The sequence below is a fragment of the Vipera berus genome (genome assembly GCF_964194415.1).
Source record: "Vipera berus genome assembly, chromosome: 7".
NCBI classification, from domain to species: Eukaryota; Metazoa; Chordata; class Lepidosauria; order Squamata; family Viperidae; genus Vipera; species Vipera berus.
In genome coordinates, this window is record NC_138209.1 from 57,084,598 (window position 1) to 57,110,717 (window position 26,120).

Genomic DNA, 26,120 nt, shown 5'->3' on the forward strand with positions numbered 1-26,120 from the left:
ATCGGTCGGATTCGGATCGGCTGGATCTCCAACCGCTCTCTAGGCCCCGTCTCCGACGCTTCATCTCCCGGAGCTCCGCGGAAAACCATGGAGCTCGACGGGATCTGCATCGGGTCAGGGGCCGCAAGGGTACAAGTCGGTCAAGAGCCTCCGTGGCTGCCCTTTCCCAGGCTTCCACTAAGGCATCCGCCTAGTTGTGAGCGAAGGAGGCAGGTGGGGACCCCAGCGCTGCCTGGAACCTCTCAGGGTCCATTAAGCGTCTGGGGCGGTACCATCTAATTGGTTCCAAACGCCCACGGTGGGGAGTGGCAAAACGGAAGACCAGCCGCAGGAGATGATGATCGGTCCATGACAGGGGCGTAACAATTGGGGAGCCCCCACCAAGTTCATCTAACCACCGTCCAGATAAGAAAATCAGGTCAAGGGTGTGGCCTCCCACATGAGTCGGTCCCGAAATTACTTGTGTCAGGTCCATGGCCGTCATGGAAGCCATGAACTCCCGAGCTAACTCAGATGATTATATTAGTTATATTAATACGCATGACTGGAAGCTAATATTGTTGGGGAGGGGAAGTAAAAATAATAATTAAACAGCTAAATTGTTTAAAATCAGAATAAAACTGAAATATGTTGTGGAAAGGTTGGGAAAGAAGAGCACTGAAATTTGGATAAGTAAGTGGAGTGAGGTTTAAATGAGAATGAGAGTAATGAATGTGATAAAACTAACAGGTTAAACATTGGAAGAAAAAGCATTTCCTCTGAAATGAGCCTGATATACCTGTTTTCCCCCTCCAAGAATGTATGCATGAGTTAATCCGTTTTATTTATTGAGCCTTGAATCCAGTACTCCCTGCTTTCCTCCCACTAAGATGTTAAATAAGCATCTAGTATAATATACTGTTTTTTCTGTTTAAAAAGCACTCCTATGAGATGCAAACCACCTGTATGCATTACAGGTCTCTCCCAAAGTAAACATTGGAGGCTGTGCATCATGAAAGGTTTAAATCAGGAATAGGGCATGTTAGAGCTCTGTTGAGGCATTTCTGTTATTAAGAATTTCTGATATCTGTTTGCTTTTCAATGTTGAAGATTTAAAGGACTTTTTAAAAAATATTATTATCTAATTTAAGGTTCTGAAATGAATCCAGAATAGTTGAAGTATTGTTGTTGAAACAGGAAGTCAGAAAACAGCTGCTGGTTTTGTCTGGTACACATTAACACATTAACATTTTTCTGCCAATTTGTTCACAACAAAATGTGGACATCATTCAGTTCCTGAACCTTCTGTATTTAAGAACACAGAGATACAAACAGACTGTTGTAGGTCAATATGACTAAGCATGAAATGGGGCCATGAGGGATTAAAGATGTTGTATGATAGCTAAGTGAACTAATTTAGTGTTTCCTGAGGATGAACCTTTACAAATCTAGCTTTACAACTGGGCTATTGCAAAATATGTTGCATCGTGTGATTCTCTGCTTACATAATGGTAGCAAGTTCTACTAATTAGCAATATGTCCTTTCAGATTACATTGGCATAGAAGTGATCCTGTAAGAGGATGTGAGCAATAAACTTGATGTAATTTTTTTCTGGTTTATTACATAATAAATATGACAATGGTTTGCAAGGGACTTGGCAAAATTTAAAAAATAATAGAAAAATATTGTAAGAGGTGCCGATACCATACGTTACAGCCAATATTTTATTGGATAAACTTGGAATACCATAGCAAATTAGCATAACTAATTTGCGTTATGCGAAACATAATACATTTTGTAATGCAAATATGCCTGGTAGGTGGTTGGCTTATCAATTACGGAAGAAACAGAAATCACGTATTATAGAGAAAATAGAATATAAAGGTAAAGAGGTATATCAACAAAAGTTGATTAAAAAGAGTTGTTTAGATTTTTATACAAAATTATATGCTAGTGAAAATATACAGGCTTTAGATATAGATAAGTATCTACAGGCAGCACATTTTCCTAGACTTTCAAACGAACAACGAAAGGAGATGAATTGTTTAATTACTTCTGAGGAAATTATTTTAGCAATTAAGCAGCTAAAAGTGGGTAAGGCTCCTGGTACAGATGGATTATCAGCAATTTATTATAAAATATTATTTACAGAGATGGTAGAACCATTAAAGGAACTTTTTAATAATATCCAGATTGGAGGAGAAGTGCCTCTGTCTTGTAGAAGGGCTTTTATATCGCTGATTCCAAAGGAGGACCAAGACCTTACCCAGTCTAAGAATTATAGACCTACATCGCTTTTGAATACAGATTATAAGATTTTTTCAAAAATATTGGCAAATAGATTAATGCAAGTTTTGAAGCAAATGATTCATAGTGATCAGTCTGGATTTATAACTGGAAGATATATGCAATATAATGTAAGACAAATTGTTAATTTAATTGAGTATTTGGATAAGAACAACCAAGTCCCTGCGGCATTGATATTTTTGGATGCTGAAAAAGCTTTTGATCAGTTGAATTGGCAATTTTTATTGAAAGTTGTTGATAAAATGAATTTTGGGGATAAATTTTTACATTCTCCTAGGGCTATATATCAACAACAATCGGCACAAATTATAATTAATGGGGGATTAACAGAGACATTTAAAATTGAAAAAGGCACAAGACAGGGATGCCCACTATCACCATTGTTGTTTGTTTTAACATTGGAGATTTTACTGATTAAAATTTGTGAATCAACTATAATAAAGGGAATAAAACTAAAACAGAATGATTATAGGTTAAGAGCCTTTGCGGATTACTTGGTTGTGATATTATCTCAACCGATTCAATCGGTTATAGACTTGATGGAAATTATAACTCAATATATTATAACTCAACCTTTCTTGTGAAGGTTGTTGAGAGTGTGGTGGCGCATCAGCTCCCTCTGGTCCTGGATGAAGCGGATTATCTAGACCCGTACCAATCGGGTTTCAGGCCCGGGTACAGCACAGAGACGGCATTGGTCGCGCTGGTGAATGATCTCTGGAGGGCTCGGGACAGGGGACATTCCTCTGTTCTAGTCCTATTAGACCTCTCAGCGGCTTTCGATACCATCGACCATGGTATTTTGCTGCGGCGTCTCAGGGGATTGGGAGTGGGAGGCACGGTTTTGCAGTGGTTCTCCTCCTATCTCCTGGGACGTTCGCAGTCGGTGTTGACAGGGGGACAGAGGTCGACCTCGAGGTCTCTCGTTTGTGGAGTTCCTCAGGGATCGGTCCTCTCGCCTCTCCTGTTCAACATCTATATGAAACCGCTGGGTGAGATCATTCGTGGCTTTGGAGTTGGGTATCATCAGTACGCTGATGATACCCAGCTTTTTATTTCGACCCCAAACCACCCCAGTGATGCCCTCAACGTGATGTCCCGTTGCTTGGAGGCGGTTCGGGTCTGGATGGGGAGGAACAGACCTCAACTCAACCCCGACAAGACTGAGTGGCTTTGCATACTTCATCCCGGGTCAATTCGGATATTCCATCTCTCTCTATGGGGGGTGAACTATTACCCCCCGTAGATAGGGCTCGCAACTTGAGAGTCCTCCTAGATTCACGGCTCACTCTGGAAGATCACATAGTGGCTGTGACTAGGGGGGCTTTCGCCCAGGTCCGCCTGGTGCGCCAGTTGCGGCCCTATCTAGGCCGGGATGACTTATGCACGGTCACTCACGCGCTCGTGACCTCTCGTCTGGACTACTGCAACGCTCTCTACATGGGGCTGCCCTTGAGGACCACCCGGAGGCTCCAACTGGTACAGAATGCAGCCGCGAGAGTTGTGTTGGGAGTTTCCCGATACTCCCATGTTACACCTCTGCTCCGTGAGCTGCATTGGTTGCCAGTTGTCTTCCGGGTGAGATTCAAGGTACTAGTAATGGTGTTTAAAGCCTTACATGGCAGGGGTCCGGAGTACCTTAGGGAACACCTGCTGCCGGCATCAACTTCCCTTCGCCCTGTGCGCTCCCACAGAGAGGGCCTCCTCAGGGTGCCACTGATCAGAGAATGTCGATTGGTGGCCCCCAGGGGGAGATCCTTCTCTGTGGGTGCCCCGGAGCTATGGAATCAGCTACCGGTTGAGCTCCGGATGGCGCCCGATCTTCGCTCCTTCCGCCGCGACCTAAAAACATTCCTATTCGAACAAGCCGGCCTGGCCTGATGGGGGATTGGTGGGGTTTTTTATTGTGGTTTTATTGGGGTTTTAATATTGTACTGATTGTTTTTTTAGTGGGCATATATTTAATTCTTTTTTAATTTTTGTAACTTTGTATTTTTATTCTTGCCCTGTTCACCGCCCTGAGTCCTTCGGGAGAAGGGCGGTATATAAATATTATTAAATAAATAAATAAATAAATAAATATGGGAAAGTTTCTGGTTTTAAGGTAAATAATAATAAGACTAAAATATCTAAAAACATGACTATGAAGGAAAAGGAAATGTTAGTTAAATTGACAGGTTATGAAATAGTGAAAAAGGTTAAATATCTGGGAGTATATATTACAGCCTCTAATGTAAAATTATATAAGAATAATTATGAGACATTATGGTTAAAAGTACAAAAGAACTTAATTGGAAAAAATTACAATTATCTTTGCTGGGGAAAATTGCAGCTGTTAAAATGAATGTTCTACCGAAGTTTCTTTTCTTGTTTCAAATGATACCTATTTTGAAAAAAGATGCTAATTTGGACGATTGGCAGAAGGGTATTAATAAATTTATCTGGGCGGGAAAAAAACCAAGAGTTAAACTTAAGATTTTACAAGACGCACAGGAAAGAGGAGGACTTAAGGTGCCTAATTTGAAATTATACTATGATGCGGTGGTTTTTACACTGGTTAGTGATTGGCTTAATTTAACAAATAAAAGTATACTTCATCTTAAGGGATGGGACTTATTATATGGGTGGCATGCATATTTAATTTATGATAAAAAAGTTGAAAAGGCTTTTAAATCTCATATTTTAAGAAGTGCTTTATTGTGTGTCTGGAAAAAGTATTATAAGTTAAATTATAAAATACCAATCTGGGGGATTCCTGGACACGCGATAGAGAGTGTATCTATGGGTGTGAATTTGGATATGATTTCTTATAAGGAATTACTTAAATTGGTAGGGAGTGATTGGCAATTAAAACCATAGCAAATTATTATGTGTGTCGTCATAAAGTCCTAAAAGCTTTTAGCTGGCTTGGCCAGATTCCTTTGAAAGTTGTGTTGGCCGCTGTCAATTGAGATGCTGTCTTTTAGAAGATTTATTTTTAGATTTTTTAAAAAATTGAGAATGGAAAAAAAAACTTGTCAGCAGAAAGTGGAAGTGACTGAAGTAGATCCTAATGACCAGTTAGAATGAACTTCCAATATATTCAGAAATGACAAAGTAAAAAAAAATCATAACTTGTTTTCTTTTTTCAAGCTCAAGTCATTTCCAGAAACAGTTCAAATTATATTGGAATTCAAACTCTGAAAATTAATAATTGAAATTAGTAGAATTAACATTTGAGATACGGATAAGAATACTTTGTGTCTTCCATTTGTTATCACACCAATTTCTCTTCCATTCATACTTGTGCATATATACATTTCTTCATCTGTGCCAAACTAATTGTCTCTACTTGGGGAAGGAAAAGCACCTATGTCAATTTACGTCAAAGTTTTGGAAGGAATTTTTATCCCTCTTAGGAACTACTCAGGGACTGTCATCTAGTCATCATCCTCAGGTGAACGGCCAATCGGACCACGGTAACTCAATACTTGAGCAATATTGCTTTATTAATTTCCAGCAAATAAATTGGACGGATCTATTCCCTTTGCAGAAATTGCTTACATAACGCAGTCCCCTCCAGCATAGGCTACACTCCTTTTCAAATAACCACCAGTCAAATTTTCAACCCTATGCCAAAACTAATCCCAAACGAACCGGAAATCCCATCGCTGAAAGAATGGATTGCACAATTGCAAAACACCTGGCCAATCGTTAGGGAAGCTTTAGGAAAGGGGGTGGGAAAGGGAGAAATGCAATCCTCCGGGATCTGGTTTGTTTCTCCGAATGAAGTGTGAGGAGGGTGGAAATGATCCTGCTGCAAGCGGACTGTTATCTCTCCTTTCCCACGATGGGCTTACCACCTGGAGCTTGGCTGATCCAGAACTGACCGAATGAACTGTGGGGTGGGGTTTGCTTGGGGACACTTTAAAAATATCGATCTGTGAGGGAATTCCTCAGATCCTGTCTGTTATCTCTTGTTGTTGTTAGTTGCGAAGTCGTGTCCGACCCATCGCGACCCTATGGACAATGTTCCTCCAGGCTTTCCTGTCCTCTGCCAACTTCTGGAGTCCATTTAAGCTCACGCCTACTGCTTCAGTGACTCCATCCAGCCACCTCATTCTCTGTCGTCCCCTTCTTCTATTGCCCTCAATCTTTCCCAGCATTAGGCTCTTCTCCAGTGAGTCCTTCCTCCTCATTAGGTGGCCAAAGTATTTGAGTTTTAGCTTCAGGATCTGGCCTTCTAAAGAGCAGTCAGGGTTGATCTCCTCTAGGACTGACCGGTTTGATCGCCTTGCAGTCCAAGGGACTCGCAGGAGTCTTCTCCAGCACCAGAGTTCAAAGGCCTCAATTCTTTTGCGCTCAGCCTTTCTTATGGTCCAACTTTCACTGCCATACATTGCAACTGGGAAGACCATAGCCTTGACTATACGCACTTTTGTTGATAGGGTGATGTCTCTGCTTTTTAGTGTGCTGTCTAGATTTGCCATGGCTTTCCTCCCGAGGAGCAAGCGTCTTTTAATTTCTTGACTACAGTCCCCATCTGCAGTGATCTTGGAGCCCAGGAAAATAAAATCTGTCACTACTTCCATTTCTTCCCCATCTATTTGCCAGGAATTGAGAGGGCCGGATGCCATGATCTTGGTTTTCTTAATGTTTAGTTTCAACCCAACTTTTGCACTCTCCTTCTTCACTCGCAACAAGAGACTCTTCAGTTCCTCTTCACTTTCTGCCATTAGAGTGGTATCATCTGCATATCTTAGGTTGTTGATATTTCTTCCAGCAATCTTAATTCCAACTTTTGATTCATCTAGCCCTGCCTTTCTCATGATGTGCTCTGCATATAAGTTAAATAGGCAAGGCGACAGTATACAGCCTTGCCGGACTCCTTTCCCAATTTGGAACCAATCAGTGGTTCCATGTCCAGTTCTCACTGTTGCTTCTTGGCCCGCATATAGGTTTCTCAAGAGACAAATAAGATGTTCTGGTACTCCCATCTCTTTAAGAACTTGCCACAGTTTGTTATGATCCACACAATCAAAGGCTTTAGCATAGTCAATGAAGCAGAAGTAGATGTTTTTCTGGAACTCTCTAGCTTTCTCCATGATCCAGCGTATGTTGGCTATTTGATCTCTAGTTCCTCTGCCTCTTCGAAATCCTGCCTGTACTTCTGGTAGTTCTCGATCCACATACTGCTGGAGTCTAGCTTGTAGGATTTTAAGCATAACTTTACTAGCATGAGAAATGAGTGCAATGGTGCGATAGTTTGAACATTCTTTGGCACTGCCTTTCTTTGGAATTGGAATGTAAACTGATCTTTTCCAATCCTGTGGCCACTGTTGAGTTTTCCAAATTTGCTGGCAAATTGAGTGTAGCACTTTTACTGCATCGTCTTTTAAGATTTTGAATAGCTCAGCTGGAATACTGTCACCTCCACTAGCTTTGTTGTTGCTCAGCTTTTCTAAGGCCCACTTCACTTCACATTCTAGGATGTCTGGCTCGAGGTCAGTGACCACCTCATTGTGATTATCAGGGACGTTAAGCTCATTCTTGTATAGTTCTTCTGTGTAATTTTGCCACCTCTTCTTAATCTCTTCTGCCTCTGTTAGGTCCCTGCCATTTTGGTCCTTTATCATGCCCATTTTTGCATTGAACGTTCCCTTCATCTCTCCAATTTTCTTGAAAAGATCTCTGGTCCTCCCTATTCTATTGTTTTCTTCTATTTCTTTGCACTGTTCATTTAAGAAGGCATTCTTATCTCTTCTAGCTATTCTCTGGAATTCTGCATTCAATTGGGCATATCTTTCTTTTTCTCCCTTGCCTTTTGCTTCCCTCCTTTCCTCAGCTATTTGCAAAGCTTCCTCAGACAGCCATTTTGCTTTCTTGCATTTCTTTTTCTTTGGGATGGTTTTGGTTGCTACCTCTTGTACAATGTTGCGAACCTCTGTCCATAGTTCTTCAGGCACTCTGTCTATCAGATCTAATTCCTTAAATCTATTTGTCACCTCTACTGTATATTCAACGGGGATATGATTTAATTCATACCTGACTGGCCTGGTGCTTTTCCCTACTTTCTTCAGTTTAAGCCTAAACTTTGCAACAAGAAGCTCATGGTCTGAGCCACAGTCAGCTCCTGGTCTTGTTTTTACTGACTGTATAGAGCTTCTCCATCTTTGGCTGCAGAGCATATAGTCAATCTGATTTCTATGTTGACCGTCTGGTGATGTCCATGTATAGAGCCGTCTCTTGGGTTGTTGGAAAAGAGTGTTTGCTATGACCATCGTATTCTCTTGACAAAATTCTATCAGCCTGTGCCCTGCTTCATTTTGTACTCCAAGGCCAAACTTGCCTGTTATTCTGGTTATCTTTTGGCTTCCTACTTTAGCATTCCAATCCCCCATGATGATAAGGACATCATTTTTTGGTGTTAGTTCTATAAGGTGCTGTAGGGCTTCATAGAACCGGTCAATTTCATCCTCTTCAGCACCGGTGGTTGGGGCATAGACTTGGACTACTGTGATATTGAATGGTTTGCCTTGGATTCGAACTGAGATCATTCTGTCATTTTGAGGATTGTATCCCAGTATTGCTTTTCCTACTCTTTTATTGACTATGAAGGCTACTCCATTTCTTCTGAGGGATTCTTGCCCGCAGTAGTATACCTGATGGTCATCTGAATTAAATTCACCCATTCCTGTCCATTTTAGTTCGCTGATACCTAAGATGTCGATGTTCAGTCTTGTCATCTCTTGTTTGACCACGTCCAGCTTGCCTTGATTCATGGATCTTACATTCCAGGTTCCTATGGAGAAAAAATCTTTACAGCATCGGACTTTCCTTTCACCACCAGACATATCCACAGCTGAGCGTCCTTTCGGCTTTGGCCCAGTCGCTTCATTCTTTCTGGCGCTACTAGTACTAGCCCTCTGCTCTTCCCCAGTAGCATATTGGACGCCTTCCGACCTGAGGGGCTCATCTTCCAGCGTCATATCGTTTTGCCTTTTGGTACTGTCCATAGGGTTTTCATGGCAAAGATACTGGAGTGGGTTGCCATTTCCTTCTCCAGTGGATCACGTTTTGTCAGAACTCTCTGCTATGACCTTTCCGTCTTGGGTGGCCCTGCACGGCATAGCTCATAGCTTCATTGAATTACGCAAGCCCCTTCGCCACGACAAGGCAGTAATCCATGAAGGGGTTATCTCTATTGTCTCCTATTATCTCTATTGTCTCCTATTTCTCCTATTTCTTAGTAAAAGTTCCTGCTTGGAAAATCTTGTTTCCAAGAATCCTACTTTCTTAAGATGTGGGCTGAGGTGGGTTCTGACAGGTTTTCTAGTTTTACATTTAAGTATTTAAAAAGCAGCGTGGTGTCTGGGTTAATCAATAATTCAATAACATACAAGTGTCTGTAGTACAAATCTCAAACTACTACTTTAAATATTTCCTCTCTTTTTCCTTTACTGTCTCATGTTTAAGCTCATACAATTCTTATTATATTAATTAAGTAAAAATAACATTTTACATTTATCAATAGTTTTTAGCTTATAGATATCCTACTTTAACATTCAATCTTTATAGACAATCAATATCCTGTAATTAGTTTTTCTCAATTTTTACTTTGCTATCAATATTTAAATTTAACATTTAATATTTATAATTTCCAAGTTTTAGGTAACCAAAGTTTCCTTTACCACAATTCATCACAAAACCTAATGTTCAAGATACATGTCCTATCTATTTGAATATATTCTATTTGTCACCATCTTACATCATCTAGTTGATAATGCAGTATAACATTCTCATTTTCTACTAATTTCCAAATGTCTTAAGTTTAATGACCAAAATTTCCTTTATTTCAACATCAAATACTTCCTCGTTTTCTCTTAATATCTACTATGTCGTATTTAAACTAGTACAGTTCTTATTTTATCAATTATGTAAAGACATGTTTATTACACTTATCAAAAGTTTTAAGCTTATATATATCTTAATTACTTTTACATTCAATCTTTATAGACAATCAATATCCTATTTATTTGTTTTCCCCAATTTTTAATTTCCCATCAATATTCAAATTTAACTTTTGATATTTATGCTTCCAAGGTTTAAATGATTAAAGTTTTCTTTATCTCAATTCATAGCCTAATCTTCAAATTACACATCTTGTCTGTTTGAGTATATTCTATTTTAATTAATGACATAACATCCTCACTAATAAATCCAAACCCCAATTTTCTTCAGCCTTATTCTAGCTTTCTTTCTTTGCCAACTCGCCTTTCATGTCCGTGCTTTTAAATCATCCCTCTGTTATTGTATATATTATTTGAAATAAGAGAGACCATCCAATCGCCATTCTTTTGGAAGGACTAACAAATCGCCTCTATTATTCCATCTCCCTATAGTTGCCCTGGAATATTTTATCTTCCCTTCAGTCTGTTCTTTTTCTTTCTCCTCAAATTTATTCTGGTTTATATAGAAAGTCTTTTCCATTTTCAGTGTTATCAGTCCCTTTTGTGGGTTTTTCATTAACTGAATTTGTTGGTCCACTGAATCCACTATCATAATGTTTGATTGTTCCACTTCTTCTATTGTGTTCTCCATAGTTGATTCTTTAATTGTAGTCAAAGTTAGGGTTTGAATATCTAGGCTGACATCTTGTTCTTTTCTATAGCGTCTTTATTTCATCAGAAGTTGTAAGAATAGTTTCATGAATTGATTTCAACTTAGAAAGAATGTGTTTCTGATCTTCATCCATATTCTCTTAGTGGTGTATTAAAAGCTTTACAATTGGGATGAAAATAATTTTATCACTGAGTATAGAACACAGCTGAGCTTCTCATAGCTGATATCTGCCAAGGTTAAAGGAGTCTTATCTGTAGTCTGGGCTTCAAGCCAAGTCTCTTTTAGACAATAACAGGTTGTAGTATCAGATTTAGCCACCAGATGTCACCAATGCTGTAAGGTTTTTTAAATTTTTATAATTCTTTTTCCAATTTTACTTCTTTTTTGTAAGTAAAAACCCAAATCTTCAATAGGGATAAGAAATCTTTTGGTCCCCAAATTTTAGAAATACATAAATCCAGTTAAAATAAGGTTATTCTTTCAATGTTTTAACCACTCTGGGATAGTCAGTCGCCGCTGCTCTTGGAGGGTGGGACAGGATTTCCCTTCCCTCTCTCCACAGGGGAGAAAATACTTCGGGCAGCTTATACAGGTAAAAAAGATAGTTAGGATTGAAGAGAGGTTCAGATCTCACCCAGTCTCATGCACACTGCTTTAGAAGTGCCTGGAGGTAAGTTTGACTTCGACTGTCTGCAGCCTAGTGATGGGCCATATTTCTATGGCCAATCTTTCATCTGCCTGTTTGGAGGGCTGCCCTGGATCAAGCAGAAGGGCTACGCCCTCCTGCGATCAAGCAGGGATCCCCTCCTTACTTGTCGCCCCTACAGGGTGACTTTTGACCCTTTCCAGGGTCCCCCAGCGGTGCGAAATTGATTGCGGAAGACAGAGCTCACCTTCCAGCGGCCACAATGGCAAACCAGAAGTCTGGGGTCACAATTCTTTTGGATGTGGATTTTTGTTTTCTAAATAGAGAAAATGTTATTTTGTTGTATAAGAAAAAAATGTCTGGAGGAAAGATGTTTATATATGAAGTGAGTTCTGTAAAGTTTATAGCTATTGTAACATGTATAGAAGGTCAAGGCTGATGAACTGAGACAGTGTCTCAAACCACTTCATCTACTGAGTGAAGATTAGGGTCACTGAAGGCATGAAAATCTGCAAAATTATAGAGCCTTGGTGGAGCAGTGGGCTAATGCCTCCTTAAGTAACACCAGCTGCCTGCAATTAGTGCAGGTTCAAGTCCCACCAGGCCCAAGGTTGACTCAGCCTTCCATCCTTCCGAGGTAGGTAAAATGAGGACCCAGATTGTTGGGGGCAATAAGCTGACTGTGTAATAATGCCGCTTGGGGGCCCCGAAAGCCCTAATAAGCAGGCATATACATAGAATGAAGGCTATTGCTAAGCACATTGGTTTGTGCTTAAATTGTAAGCCGCCCTGAGTCTTCGGAGAAGGGCGGGATATAAATGGGATTAAAATAAAATAAATAAAATTCATGTGCCAGCGGCTTAAAAAGAGAGCTTTTGCTGAATATGTTCCAACTTCTTTTCTACTCTCTATATAAATAGTACCTTGCTAAATGAGAACTTCCCTGTCCCTTCTGTGGTGTAAAATTGGAACTTCCTCTCTGGAGGGGTGCCCCTTCCTAGCTTCTAATAAAAATGTAGGAAATTGTGGGAAATCTACTGGTTTTGCCAGGCCTCAAATGGAATTTTGTATTTATGTATAATTTTATTAAATTACCCTGCTTTATTGAAGATAGTTATGATTACAGTCATATCTCTTCTGCATGTAATTATATAATTATGTAATAATCTCTCTCTCTCTCTCTCTCTCTCTCTCTCTCTCTCTCTCTCTCTCTCTCTCTCTCTCTCTCCCTCCCTCTCCCTCTCCCTCTCCCTCTCCCTCTCCCTCTCCCTCTCCCTCTCCCTCTCTCTTTCTAGTTGATGATTTTTGGAATCTTTTTGTGCCTGGATGCTTTCCTTTATGTATTCACTCTCCTCCCATTGAGAGTTTTTCTGGCAATGTTCAGGTTTATCACATTGCCTTGTAGCAGCTTGCGGTAAGTTTTTTACTGTTCCTTCTATGTAAAAACAATGTTTAATTGTTTATAAACTTTAGTTTTAATTCATTTTTAAGTGGTGTAGTTTAATAATTGTTTCTTCAGGACTGACTTTGTTATAATTAAATTACAATTCATTTGCTAGTGTAGCTACTGATTTTTCTTCCAAGAGCCAGGGTTCATATCATGTGCATTGTTCATAATTGGAGTGGTCTATAAGTCCAACCTAGCAGTTTGAAAGCACGTAAAAATGCAAGTAGAAAAATAGGGACCACTACGGTGGGTAGGTAACAGCGTTCCGTGCTCCTTTGGTGTCTAGTCATGCCGGCCACATGACCACGGAGATGTCCTCGGACAAGCGCTGGCTCTTCGGCTTTGAAACGGAGATGAGCACCGGCCCCTATAGTCGGAAATGACTAGCACACATGTGCGGGAGAAACTTTACCTTTACTTTTATAAGTCCATTAAAATAAATCAAATAGAAATAAATGTATTGTTAAAATGTCTCTGGTGATATGGCTCTTCTAATGGGAACATAGGTGCACAGAATCTTTTCGTAACACTGAAATAGTGCTTTATAACATGAAAACCATATTTCTCTTTAAGACTTCCAAATATAAGTAAATGATCTGAGATGAACTCTGAACTAAAAACAATGCTTCAAACCAAAATATGTTAAATGAAGGAATCTGTGGCTAAGGATTTATAATTTTCAAATCAAAGTTTGGTTAATTTAACAATGTACACAATATAGGTTATTCTGGATTGCATTTTTATTGAAATGAAAACATTATACCATCAGTTACAACGGGAAATTTATTTTCTTGTAGAATAAGATAAAATGTTAATAATAAATTGTTAAATCTCTAATGAACAATCCTGTTTAATACTCTGGCTCTTTTTTGCCTGTCACTAAGTTAAAAATCTATTGATGTGGTATTCTTGTTTCAGTTATGGTGTGAATAAATAGAGTAAATTGATCAGTAACCTTAACCCATTTAGGGAGAAGGGGTAGAGCAAGAGAAGCCAAAGCTTAATCAACCTGTGTACAAAAAATCGTGATGGACACAAAAGGATCATGAGCTCCTATTCATGAGATGGGTGCTTAAAGCCTACCAAAGGATGGGAATCACATATTTATTTATAGTTGTAGTTTAAAATATAGTTTCAGGGACCATCATTTATTTTTGTACTTAATATAGTATACTATAGTATATTTTGTACTTAAATATACTATAGATATGTATTCAGTAAACTCTCCTTCAGTTAGTGTTGTTCATCTGGCTCTACATGGTACCCCATGTGCTGTTTTTGGAAGAAAATACAAATGGTTTGCCCTTATTTTCTTCAGAATTGTTTTGTCAATTTCCCAGTCTTGTGTACAGTCTCAGAATTTCCTGGTGATCTCCCATACTGCCTAAATATTTACTAACCAGTTCTGCCTGCAAAGTCCAAACAAAGCCATTCAATGCTGCTATCCAGGACACAGTATAGGTTATAATTAAAAATGTGAAAAAATGACTGGAATCCTTTATCCACATTGTGTGCAATTTTAATACTTTATCAAATGTCTCTACTTCCATTCATTTTGTTTATTGTAAGGTTCCACACTGTATAATGCTAGCTTTAATTTCTTTTCACTTCATAAAGACTAAAGATAGTAAATTAAAATACATTTATTTTTATTAATTATTATAATTATATGCCATCCTTCTTTAAGGTGGATCAAATGAAAAAAACTACCTTGAAGATGGATGGAATATAATTATTCACAACCATCATTCAGTAATTTCATTTGTTCAGCTACCTAATAATGGGTAGTGAGGTGGCTCAGTGTGCTGGGGTTTTCAGCTAGAAAGCCAGCAGCCCAGGTTTGAGACCACAATGGCCTTGGAACAGAGATGAGCACCACCGTCTATAGTGACAAAGACTAACAGAATAAAATCCGCAGGGACTCCTTTACTTAATAATTGACTAAAGTTATACCCTGGGCTCTGTGGTCAGGTGGAGGATTTAAACAAGGCTCTTTGTTGCAGTGATAATTCCCACTCAAAATCCCACTGAAATGTGTTGGTACAGACACATTGTTCTAAACAGAAACCACTTCCGTTTTACTAATTGCAATATATAGCTCTGGGCAGAATTTTCTAAACAACAGTTATTATTAACATTTAATGTTGCTGAGCGCGTTATTTTTGATCTGCATGGAGAAAAAACATTTCATATATAGCCCACTTTATTTGCTTGATGTTTTTAAGTTTTATTATCCACCCAGGGTTGTCTGGTAAATAAATCAGTAAATAAACCAACATGTAGTGAGTTCGTTGCGCAGGAATAGTATAGGTTACCTACTGTGTTTCCCTGAAAGTAAGACCTACCTCAAGAATAAGTCCTAGCTTGATTTTTGGGGATGGGCCTAATATAAGCCCTACCCCAAAAATAAGCCTTAGTTTTGGGGTGAGGCGCACGCCTAAAAATCAAGCTGGGGTGGGGGGTAGAGCTGCCCCATGTGCCTCACACCCACTTACTTTGCAGCCAGGCTTCTCCTCACTGGCCCACTTCTGCGGGGTCCACAGGCCTGCATTTCACAGTCAGGCCTTTCCAGAAGGCCTCTGCAGCTGAGAACTGAGCTATGGATTGAATCTGTTATGTATTGGGCTTAAGTATAACACCACGTGGTAAGCTGGAGCTAGCTAATGGCTCCCAGGAACTCAAACACCTCGTCTCTGGTGCTGCTATTGGCTGCCGCCTAGGGGCCAGGCTATAAATTGCTGCAGGCTGCAGCTCAGTTCCCCAGTTCAAATCCTGCAAGCAAATAAACATGACCATTGCTGAACTCACTCGCCTCGTCTCCATTCCTGCGCAACGAACTCACTACACAACAGAATCCATTGCTTGGTTTTGGGCTGCAGAGGCCTCCCAGAAAGGCGTGACTGTGAAATGCAGGCCCAAGCTCCATTCTGAGCTGCAGAATGAAACTGCTTTTTCGGCCGCAGAAGAAGTAGGCGTGCTAGGTGGGGCTCTCAGTGCTGGAGGTGAGAAGAAAAGACACCCCCCCCAAAATAAGACCTGGTGCCTCTTTTGGAGGCAAAAAAAAGACCCAGTCTTATTTTCAGGGAAACATCACAGGGCTGATGGGGGAAAAATGAATGTATGAATTGTCTTTTGCCAGCAGTGCAGGTACTTAGGTTTTTTAATTTTTAAATCAATTAATTGTTGAGTACTTCTAATCAACATACAGAAGATGCTACAAAGACCTTGAGCACAATTCAGATTCGTTGTTTGAGTAACTGTAAAAGTTTAGTGATTTCTGCTCCCTTCCCATTTTGTATTCCAAATCTCTTCCCCAGCATCCTAGAGTAGATTTTAGAGGTTAGGATAGAATAAGATTTTATGTTGTTGAGGGATGTGGTTCCATCAGTGGATATATCATGTGGATGCAACCCAATGTATCCATTAGTGGCACTGCTCAAAATACCTTTTTGATATTGTCAATATTTCATAAATGTTTCAGATTTGGTCTTGCTTTTTCCTCTATTCATCATGATATACACCTCTGTATGATTGTTTCATAACAATAAAAGTTTGGTGTTTTATGGTTTTCTTGAACTGTCCATATGTTTAACAATAAACTTTGCAATAGAAAAAGGCATCATTCCATCATGTAGATGGGAATGTTTAACAACTGCATTTTTCAGAAATGAGGTACAAAAATAGCTAAACCTGTTGATGGTGGCTGCTCATTATCTTCCTTTCTCTGTGGATATTCTCTTTGGACTGAGCTGCTTGAAAAATATTCCTTTAGGCACAGCATCATATTCCATTCTATGTGGAAAATAAAAGTGCTCCTCCCTTCATTCTATTTTTTTCAAGATCTTAACAGAGAGATTAAGTGCCCTATAGTTCTTTCCTTTGTATCTCTTTTATTTTTGCCTCTTGTACATTATTCAAACCAGGTGTTATATATTATTTCAGCCTAAAATATTCCAGTAACCTAAACATCCTCTTCTAGTTCAGTGCTGATCCTTATTTACAACAATATGAAGAATGTAATTTTTTTCTGTATCCTTATTTCTGTATTCTGTCTCCCGAACTTATCTATAAATAGGGAGACAAGTGGAACGGTTTTATGCTTTTTTCAATTAATCTCTTAGTGTGCTTTGGTTTATAATATAATTTATTGAAGAAATAAGTGCAAATTTAGGAGATTCTGAGTTTCTTAAGGCAGCCAGATACAGGTAGTCCTTGTTTAGTGGTTTCTTTGTACAGTGACTTTGTACAGTTAAGACAGTGATAAAAAAGTAACTTTACAACCAACCCTTATATTTGTGACCTTTACAGGTCTGTATAGCAAAGGAAAGCTGAAGGAATATTGTAAGAACAGGTACAGTTTTAGTTATTGACCACTTCACTTAATGACTGAGTTGCTGGTCCCAATTATGGTTGCTGTAAGAGGACTACCTATATATTTCTATCAGTTGACTAGCTTGCTAAAAGGTACTTCTGTTTGCACAGGTATTTGAAGTTTTTGTTAAGGGATCCTTTCCGGTGTGCTTTGATGCCTATGTCTCAAAAGAATCAGAGGGCTGAATTAGGTCTCCAGCACCACCAACCTCTGCAAACCAGATGTTGTTTCCAATAACAAACTCGGTCTGACAAGCTAATTTTGCAATATAAAAAAAGTGCTACCCAAAATCCTGCTCTGTCTAATTACTACAGTAGAATCTGCTGCCTTAAATCAGTCTTTGGGGAAAATTTGATGTCTGCACAAGGCAACATTTTTGTCAAAACATTATTTATTATTGGGCATACTAATGTCCTGCTCTGGACAAAAGGATTAATGTAATATACCACATTTTTGCCAGATTTAGGTTTATCACTTTCCTTAAACCAAGTCTATAGTAGTAGAACAACCTTTGCTTTTATTAAGTCTGACTGATAATATATTTAAATTTCTTAAATATTTTTCTTTTCCTCCATTAAGGTTATTTACATGTGTGCCAAGATTAAACATTAGTTTGCTCAGGTTACTGTCATCCCATAATGACTATATTCCAATATTTGGGTTAGTTTTACTTTCTAGGTGATGTCTGTATACTAAAGGCAGTATTGTATATATTTGTAAACAAATGTATTTTTTTTTAAGTAGAGGCATTTCCTTTTTGGGGTAGGTTGCACATATTTCACAACTAAATTCACTCCATATCAGATTCTTGTTTGACTCCTTTTTTGTTGGAATTCATTACAAATTGAATTATTGGTTCTTTTCATCTGGAATAAAAACCCTTTTGTGGTTGGAATCTGTCTGCTGCGCAAGGGAAATGAAAGGGGCCCAAATCACTTTCCCTCTTTTCCATATGGCTAAGATACGTAGTGTAGCTACATGACAACCTTCTCTCTCTCTCTCTCTCTCTCTCTCTCTCTCTCTCTCTCTCTCTCTCTCTCTCTCTCTCCCTCTCCCTCTCCCTCTCCCTCTCCCTCTCTCCCCCTCCCTCCCTCCCTCCCCTTTATTTCTTGTAAATTAGACAGTGGGGAGAGCACTTTCACTTCCTTTATAGGATGGAATGTGATGTCACATAGAGTGTCTTCATGGTGAGTATACAACATGGCTTTTATTCTATCCTAACAGCTGTATGAAAAGATCCGTGGTGGCACAGTGGTTAGAAAGCAGTATTGCAGGCTAACTCCCACTGCTAGGAGTTTGATCCTGACTGACTGAAGCTCAGCCTTCAATCCTTCCAACATTAGTAAAATGAGGACCCAGATTGTTGGGGGCAATATGCTGACTGCAAACTGCTTAGAGAGGGCTGTAAAGCACTGTGAAGTGGTATATAAGTCTAAGTGCTATTGCTATTAAGCAATGTTCTGCATTTTCCTGGTTCCTACATGATCAAGACCCTTCAGAGAAATTAACTTTCTTGCAATAACCCCCTAGAGCGTCCTTTGAAAAATATTGAGAAAGTTAAGGAAATAATTATTATGTTTCATTAAAGATTATCCTTGTTCTGCTAATTGCTGGGGGAAGTTTCTAATTCTTGTGTTTGTTGGAAGTAGTAATAGTCAAAGCTCCTGAGATGAGATTTTAACCATGTTGGGGAAACAAGAATTTTCTAAGTTGTCTATAATGTAAAAAATAAATCTGTTTTTGTTATTACAGTACTGGTTTTCAGGTCACTTAAAATAATCAGCAGTAAATTTATGGATAAGGTTTTGGAAATATTGTACTGTAGTCTTGTAGCAAAATAATAATTACATGCTTATTTAAACAGGGCTGCTTTTTTCAGCCTTATTTCCTTTTAAAGGAACCACGTTTAAAGTGGGATGGCCCCCCAAAACTGACAGCTTTTGCAGCTTGAGATGGGAATCTGTAGTGATTTTGTTAAAGCAGAATTGTTTTTCTTCACACAAACACTGAAAATCTTATTCAGAATTACATTGAATTTAAATGTAAAAATAGATGTTCGGGAATGATGAACTTTTTTAAACCTTGGCTTCTACTCAGCAGCACATTGAACAAAGTCATTTGATATAAATGGTATTCCTTAGCTTCCATTTTGAAAAGTGTTTCTAAAACTAGAAATGATTTTTTTCTTTTTTTATATATTTTAAAATTTCATTTAGCCCTTCATCTTCTCTGATGACAACTTTGGCATTTCACTTCAGGCCTGCATGAAACTGAATGTTCCCATTACACTCTGTAAACTCTGACTTTACAGATAGTCTCGAGTTACGAATGTAATGGAGCCTGCCCATTCCATTCGTAACTTGAAAATTCGTGGGAGTGAATCTCATACCTCAAATGAGCACACACCTTGCTCGTTAAGATGAACATGGCTCATTAAATGCACATGAGGTACCTCAGGGTTGGGAAGGCCATGGAGGGCTAGTGATGGAACAGGCACCCAAGGCCTCCCCGACCTACTAAGATACCTCATGCTTCCCCCTCCCTTCTTGCCACTCCGGACTCACCATAAAAAGATCTGTCTCCACTCTGCTGCGGTTCCTGCTTTTGAGGGACAGGAGAATCAAGCTCTTGGGTCCCATAATATTGCATGAGTTGAGGAACCGATCCTCATTTGCAGAGAATGGGTGCCTGAACTCTCATGCTGTTTGCGGTGCCTGCCTCTTGCTACCCCCAACTATGGAGCCACATGGTGGCAGCCCCTGGAACGGAGGCCAGGGGAAGCTTCTGCATGCCTCTGGAGGTTGGATCCAGGCCTTGGAGGCCTGCTCCAAGCCGTTGCCATCTGGCATGGAGGTTGGAGGAGGCTTCTGTGTGCCTCCGGAGATTGGATCAAGGCCTTGGAGGCCTCCAGGCTGTTGCCTCCTGGAATGGACTTCCGGAGGCATGCAGAAGCCTCCCCCGACCTCTGTTCTGGGTCATAACAGCTTGGAGTAGGCCTCCGAGACCTGGATCCAACCTCCAGAGGCACGCAGAAGCCCCCCTGACCTCAGTTCAGGCAGCAGCAGCCTGAGAAGACCTCTGAGGCCTGAATCCAACCTCCAGAAGCACACAGAAGCCTCCCCCGACCTCTGTTACGGGTGGCAGCAGCCTGAAAGAGGCCTCCGAGGCCTGGATCCAACCTCCAGAGGCACGCAGAAGCCTCCCCCAACCTCTGTTCCAGCGGCGCCGGCTTCTGAGCAGGTGTGGGTGACTTTGATGCACCCCACGCAGGTGGCTTCCGAGTGCCGCCGGATTCTGAGCAGGTGCAGGTGACTTCAATGCACCCCATGCAGGCGGCCTCCAAGCGCCCCGTGTGGGTGGTTTCCGAGCGGCACCGGCTTCTGAGCAGGTGCAGGTGGCTTCCGATGTGCCCCGCACAGGTGGCCTCCAAGCGGCCTGTGCAGATGGCTTCTGAGTGGCACTGGCTTCTGAGCGGGCGCGGGCGGCCTCCAAGCAGCCTGTGTGGGTGGCTTCTGAGCGTTCTGAGCGGGCACAGGTGGTATCTGATGCACCCCGCACGGGCGGCCTCCAAGCTTCCCACACTGGTTTCCGAGCGCCTCCAGCTTCCAAGCGCCCCGCAAGCGAGTGGAAAGCAAGCAAGTAAGCGGGACAGGAGTGCGGGATCGGGGTGTGCAAGTACAGCTGAGCTGCGCTTCTCCGTGCTGTTTTGCTGTTTTTTGCAAAGTTGCCCCGGATCGGTGGAAAAGCCTCCAGTCTCCCTGCTGCAAGCGTGGGAAGCACCAGAGCTCCTGATGAACCGCGTTTAAGGGAGAGAGAGAGCCGAGCTTGACCTACGCGGCTGGGCTGTTTCTGTTTTTCCTTTGCAACTTGGAAGAATAATAGCAATAATTATTGCATGATTTCCATATGTTTCCTCTCTGTGCCCACCCCACCCCATCCCAAGAAGCAGTATTTGTTTCTGCTTTTCCTTTGCAACTTGGAAGAATAACAGCAATAATAAGAGGAAAAGTTCTTGCATGATTTCTAGATGTTTCCTCTCCATCCCCATCCCACTCCATCCCAAGAAGCAGTATTTGTAGTTTGGACTAGCAGGTTGCTTGGCTGCTTTCCTCCTTTGCTCATGGAGTGCTCACGCTGCCCTTTGCAAAAGACGGAGCCCCTGCAGTTTTGCATTGCAAGGAGATTACTTTGCCCGAAGGAAGGGTGACTTGGTGGTGATTCGGGTTTGTCTCCCTTTGGAGGAGGGAGAAAAGCATCGCTCTCTTCTTTCAGGCGGGTGAAAATTAACTTGATAACAGTAGCAATGGGCATCTCTCGACAGCGCTGGGAAGAATGGGAAGTGTCAGGACCCACCTCAATCCACATCTTAGGAAATAAGAACTCTTGGATGCCAGTTTAGTCCAAAAGGAAAATGTTTACTAGGATGGAATCGATTGTGGCAATACAAGACAGAATCTAACAAAGTTACATTTCAATCCTATATAAAGCATTCCCATTTCAGCTCCTCCCCTCATCCATTTGGTCAGGCTCCCATCATTTGCTTAGGTGTCAGGCCCTTCTGTGGGAAAGGGAACTCCTTGTTTTTATGGTTATTGCTTTCCTTTTCAGTTGTAAATGAAGATGCGATCCAGATCTGTCTCTCCCCCTCCCTCCCCCAGTTCAAACGTTTCCCTGTTGTTTGAAGATCACCTTAAGTAACCATCCTCTCCCCCCCCCTCGGAGAGATGGCAGAATCCCCAGAATAAGCACAATGTTCTACCTATACATTTATGAAATGTGATATAAAGGGATTCTGACATTCGGCTCTCCTTTCAGAAAAAAGATGAGTCCTTCCGTGGGGAAAAGAAAACATATAAATGTTAGCCTGGTTTGTTCGGATATTCTGTATGAAACCTCTTAAGCAACTTAGGTGCTTTAACATGGAGTTTGTTAACCCACTCATTTTCTGAGGAGGGGAGGTGTTTCCATGCCACTAAATATTGTATTGTTCCATGGTGTTTTCTGGAATCTAAGATTTCTTTCACTTCAAAATGTTGTTCTCCTTCCACCATGATGGGGGGTGGTGGTGGTGGGATTTTTGCTCGTAGTGGTGATTGTTGTTCTCTGTTTAATAGACTGCAGTGAAAGGTTTGGTGTATTCATCTAAGATTTTTGGGTAGTTCTAATTCAACTGTTACTGGGTTTATGATTCTTTTAATTGGAAAGGGTCCAATATATTTTGGTCCTAGTTTTTTACAGGGTTGGAGTGATTTCAGGTATTTTGTGGATAAATATACCATCTCTCCTACCCTAAATGGTGCGGGATCAGTTCTTTTTTTGTCTGCCTGTATCTTGTATGCTTTTCTGGCATCTTCCAACGCTTTCCTAACGATTGGCCATGTATTTTGTAATTGAGCAATCCATTCCTTCAGATCAGGGATGACCGGTTCTTTTGGGGTTAGTTCTGGTATTGGGTTGAAACTCTGGCCTGTAGCTACTTGAAAAGGGGTGTAACCTGTGCTTGAGTGGACTGCATTATTATATGCTACTTCTGCGAAAGGCAGTAGGTCTGTCCAGTGGGACTGCTGAAAATTAATAAAGCATCTCAGATATTGTTCATGTATATTATTAAGTCTTTCAGAAGCTCCGTCTGTCTGAGGATGGTGACTAGATGACAGTCCTTGGGTGGTTCCTAAGAGGGATAAAAATTCTTTCCAAAATGCCGACGTAAATTGCACCCCTCTGTCAGATATGATGCGTTGTGGTACCCCGTGCAATCTGTAAATATGCTGTACAAAAAGTTTTGCTAATGCTTTTGCGGTCGGGATTTTTTGGCAAGGTATGAAATGTACTTGCTTAGAGAACAGATCTGTGACAGTCCAGACTACGGTGTTTCCATTACTTTCTGGCAGTTCTACGATAAAATCCATGGCTATTTCTTTCCATGGGGCTGAGGAGTTTGCCACCGGTTGTAACAGACCTGGCGGTTTCCCTTGCAGTCTTTTGGCCATCACGCAAATTTGACAGCTACCCACATAGCTTTCTATGTCCTTTTTCATAGATTGCCTTTTAGTTAAGTGTAAGGTTTTTACAAAGCCAAAGTGTCCTGCTGATTTTGTATCATAGCACAGTTGCATGAAATTGATTCTCTGTGTGGCAGGTATATATAGCTTCTCCCCCACCCATGGCAGTCCATCTTTAATTGTGCACACATGTTTATTTTTCTGGAACCATTCATCACTTTCCAAAGATTTCCTGAATTCTCTTCCAGTTTGGCTATCTACCTTCGGCTTCATTTTTTCTTGTGCCCTGGTGGTGACTGGTGCTGCCAGTTGTTGTTCCGGTACAAGTGGTTTAAAGTCAGTAACTCTTGTGCTGTTATATTGGGGAATGCGGGATAATGCATCTGCCAGGAAGTTCTTTCCCCCTGGTAAGTGTTTGAGAGTGAAATTGAATCGGTGAAAATGTTGGGACCAGCGGGCTTGCTTAGGAGTGAGCTTCCTGGGCGTTTTTAGTGCTTCCAAATTCTTGTGGTCTGTCCAGACCTCGAAGGGGATTTTATTTCCTTCTAAAAATTGGTGCCATGTTAGTAATGCCCACCTCAACGAGAATGCCTCTTTTTCCCATATTGGCCAGCGTTGTTCTGTTTCTGTGAGTTTTCTGGATGTGTATGCGCATGGTTGCAACGTCCCCCCATCATTTTCTTGTAATAGTACGGCTCCTACCGCTACATCACTCGCATCTGCCTGTATTACAAAAGGTTTGTCAGGATCTGGGTGTTTTAGGACAGGTTCAGCATAAAAAAGTCTCTTTAGCCTCTCAAATGCTGCTTGACATTCCATTGACCATTTTAGAGGCTGGCTGGGTTTCATGGGTGACCCCCCCTTCGTTTTCAACAAATTTGTGAGGGGCATGGCTATTTGGCCAAATGCGGGGATGAATTGGCGGTAGAAATTTGCAAACCCCAGGAAACTTTGCAATTGCTTCCGTGTGCGGGGGAGTGCCCACTCTAGTACTGCCCTGACCTTCTCAGGGTCCATTTTGATGCCCTCTGGAGATATGCGATATCCCAGGTAGTCGATTTTTTCCTGATGGAATTCACACTTCGATAATTTAGCATATAAATGGGCAGCTCGCAACTTCTTCAGGACTGCTCTGACTAGTTTGATATGTTCCTCTTTGGTTTCTGTGAAGATAAGGATGTCATCGAGGTAAACCAGGACCCCCTTATATAGGTGCTCTCTCAGCACGTCATTAATTAATTGCATAAAGACTGCGGGGGCCCCTTGCAGTCCGAATGGCAATACTTTGAATTGATAGCACCCCATTGGGCAGTTGAATGCAGTCTTCCATTCGTCTCCTTCCTTAATCCTAATACGGTAGTATGCTTCCCTCAGGTCTAGTTTGGTAAAAATCTTTCCTTTCGATAGGTGGGATAGCATATCCTTCATTAGGGGAAGGGGGTACAGATTACATTCACTAATTGTATTTAGATTCTGGTAATCCACGCACAAGCGGAAAGAACCATCTTTCTTCTCCCTGAACAGAACCGGGGCGGCCACTTTGGGTTTGGCAGGCTCAATAAATCCTCTTTCTAAGTTTTTCTTTATGAATTTTTCCATTTCTGACATTTCCCTTGGGCTCATGGCATACATCCTGGGTTTTGGGAGTTTTGCCCCAGGTTTGAATTCTATAGCACAGTCAGTGGGGCGGTGGGGGGGAAGCTCATCTGCCCGTTCCTCACTGAAAACTTCAGCAAGGTCCCTGTATTCCTCTGGTATCTCTGGTAACCTCTTCTCTCCCCCCACTGCTGCTGCCTCCTCCCTCCGGTTTGGGGGGGTGCTTTTGGAGTCTAAGTTCTTCTGCCCTCCCTTTGGGAAATTGAGTTCTGCTGTCCTCCAGTTTATCCTGGGGTTCCATTTCTTCAGCCATTCCAGTCCTAGAATCATTGGGCATTCCATGCCTGCGGCCACTATAAACGTTATGTCCTCCTCATTGGGCCCCAGTGATAGGTGGATTGGTAAAGTGGCTAGGGTGGCTGGTCCCCCCCCTGCTATAGTTCCATCTAATTGACTAAAAGAGATTGGTTGTTTTAGCCTCCTCACTGGGATGCTCTATCTCTCCACCAGCATTGGGCTGATAAGGCAGCGGATGCACCCAGAGTCTATCAGAGCTTTTATTTTTGCTGCTTCAAGCATAGGGGAAGCTAATATAGTCACTGTCTTAAGTATGGGTGGAAGGGGTCCACTTACCAATGGTTCTCCCTCTGAGCTGTCTTCCGAGTTGTCCACCGTCCCTGCGGTGCAGGCCAGAGTCCAATCCCAGTTCCTGGCAGGAATTGTGGACTCTACAGCCTCTGTCCCCTTCATGGAAGATTCTTTTGTGTTGCCTTGGGGCTTCCCCGGCTTCTTGGAGGATGATGCCTCTGGTTTTCGTGGGGGGGGCTTTTGAACGACATTCTTCAACACGGTGGCCCTCTCTCCCGCAGTTGAAACAACCCGTTGATTTTTTGGCTGTGGCTGGTGGTTTTTCCCCCTCGCGTGTTTGCTCGGGTGGCAGGCGGCCCCATGGTTTTCCTCTGCAGTGTCTCTTCAGTAGGTCTATTTCCACTTCCTCCGCCAGGATGTACCAGTTGTCAAGATGGGGTGGGTCTCCTCGAGGCAGGCAAGCGTCATACAGGTCGTAGTTTAGACCGTCTTTGAAGTGGCTAAGGAGTATGTCTTCTGTCCAGTTCAGCTTGCTGGCAATGGCTCGGAATTCTTGGGTATAATCAGCCACTGTTCGCCTG

General features: G+C 41.4%; 1 protein-coding gene across 3 annotated transcripts in view; it reads left to right on the forward strand.

Annotated features, from left to right (window-relative positions):
• Positions 1 to 26,120, forward strand: part of TAPT1 (transmembrane anterior posterior transformation 1) — a 133,565-nt gene that overhangs the window by 19,729 nt on the left and 87,716 nt on the right. For all 3 annotated transcript variants that reach the window (XM_081332078.1, XM_081332079.1, XM_081332080.1), the window contains exon 3: positions 12,830 to 12,948. In XM_081332078.1, coding sequence (XP_081188204.1) covers positions 12,830 to 12,948 — 119 coding nt within the window. The remainder of the gene's footprint in view (positions 1 to 12,829; positions 12,949 to 26,120) is intronic.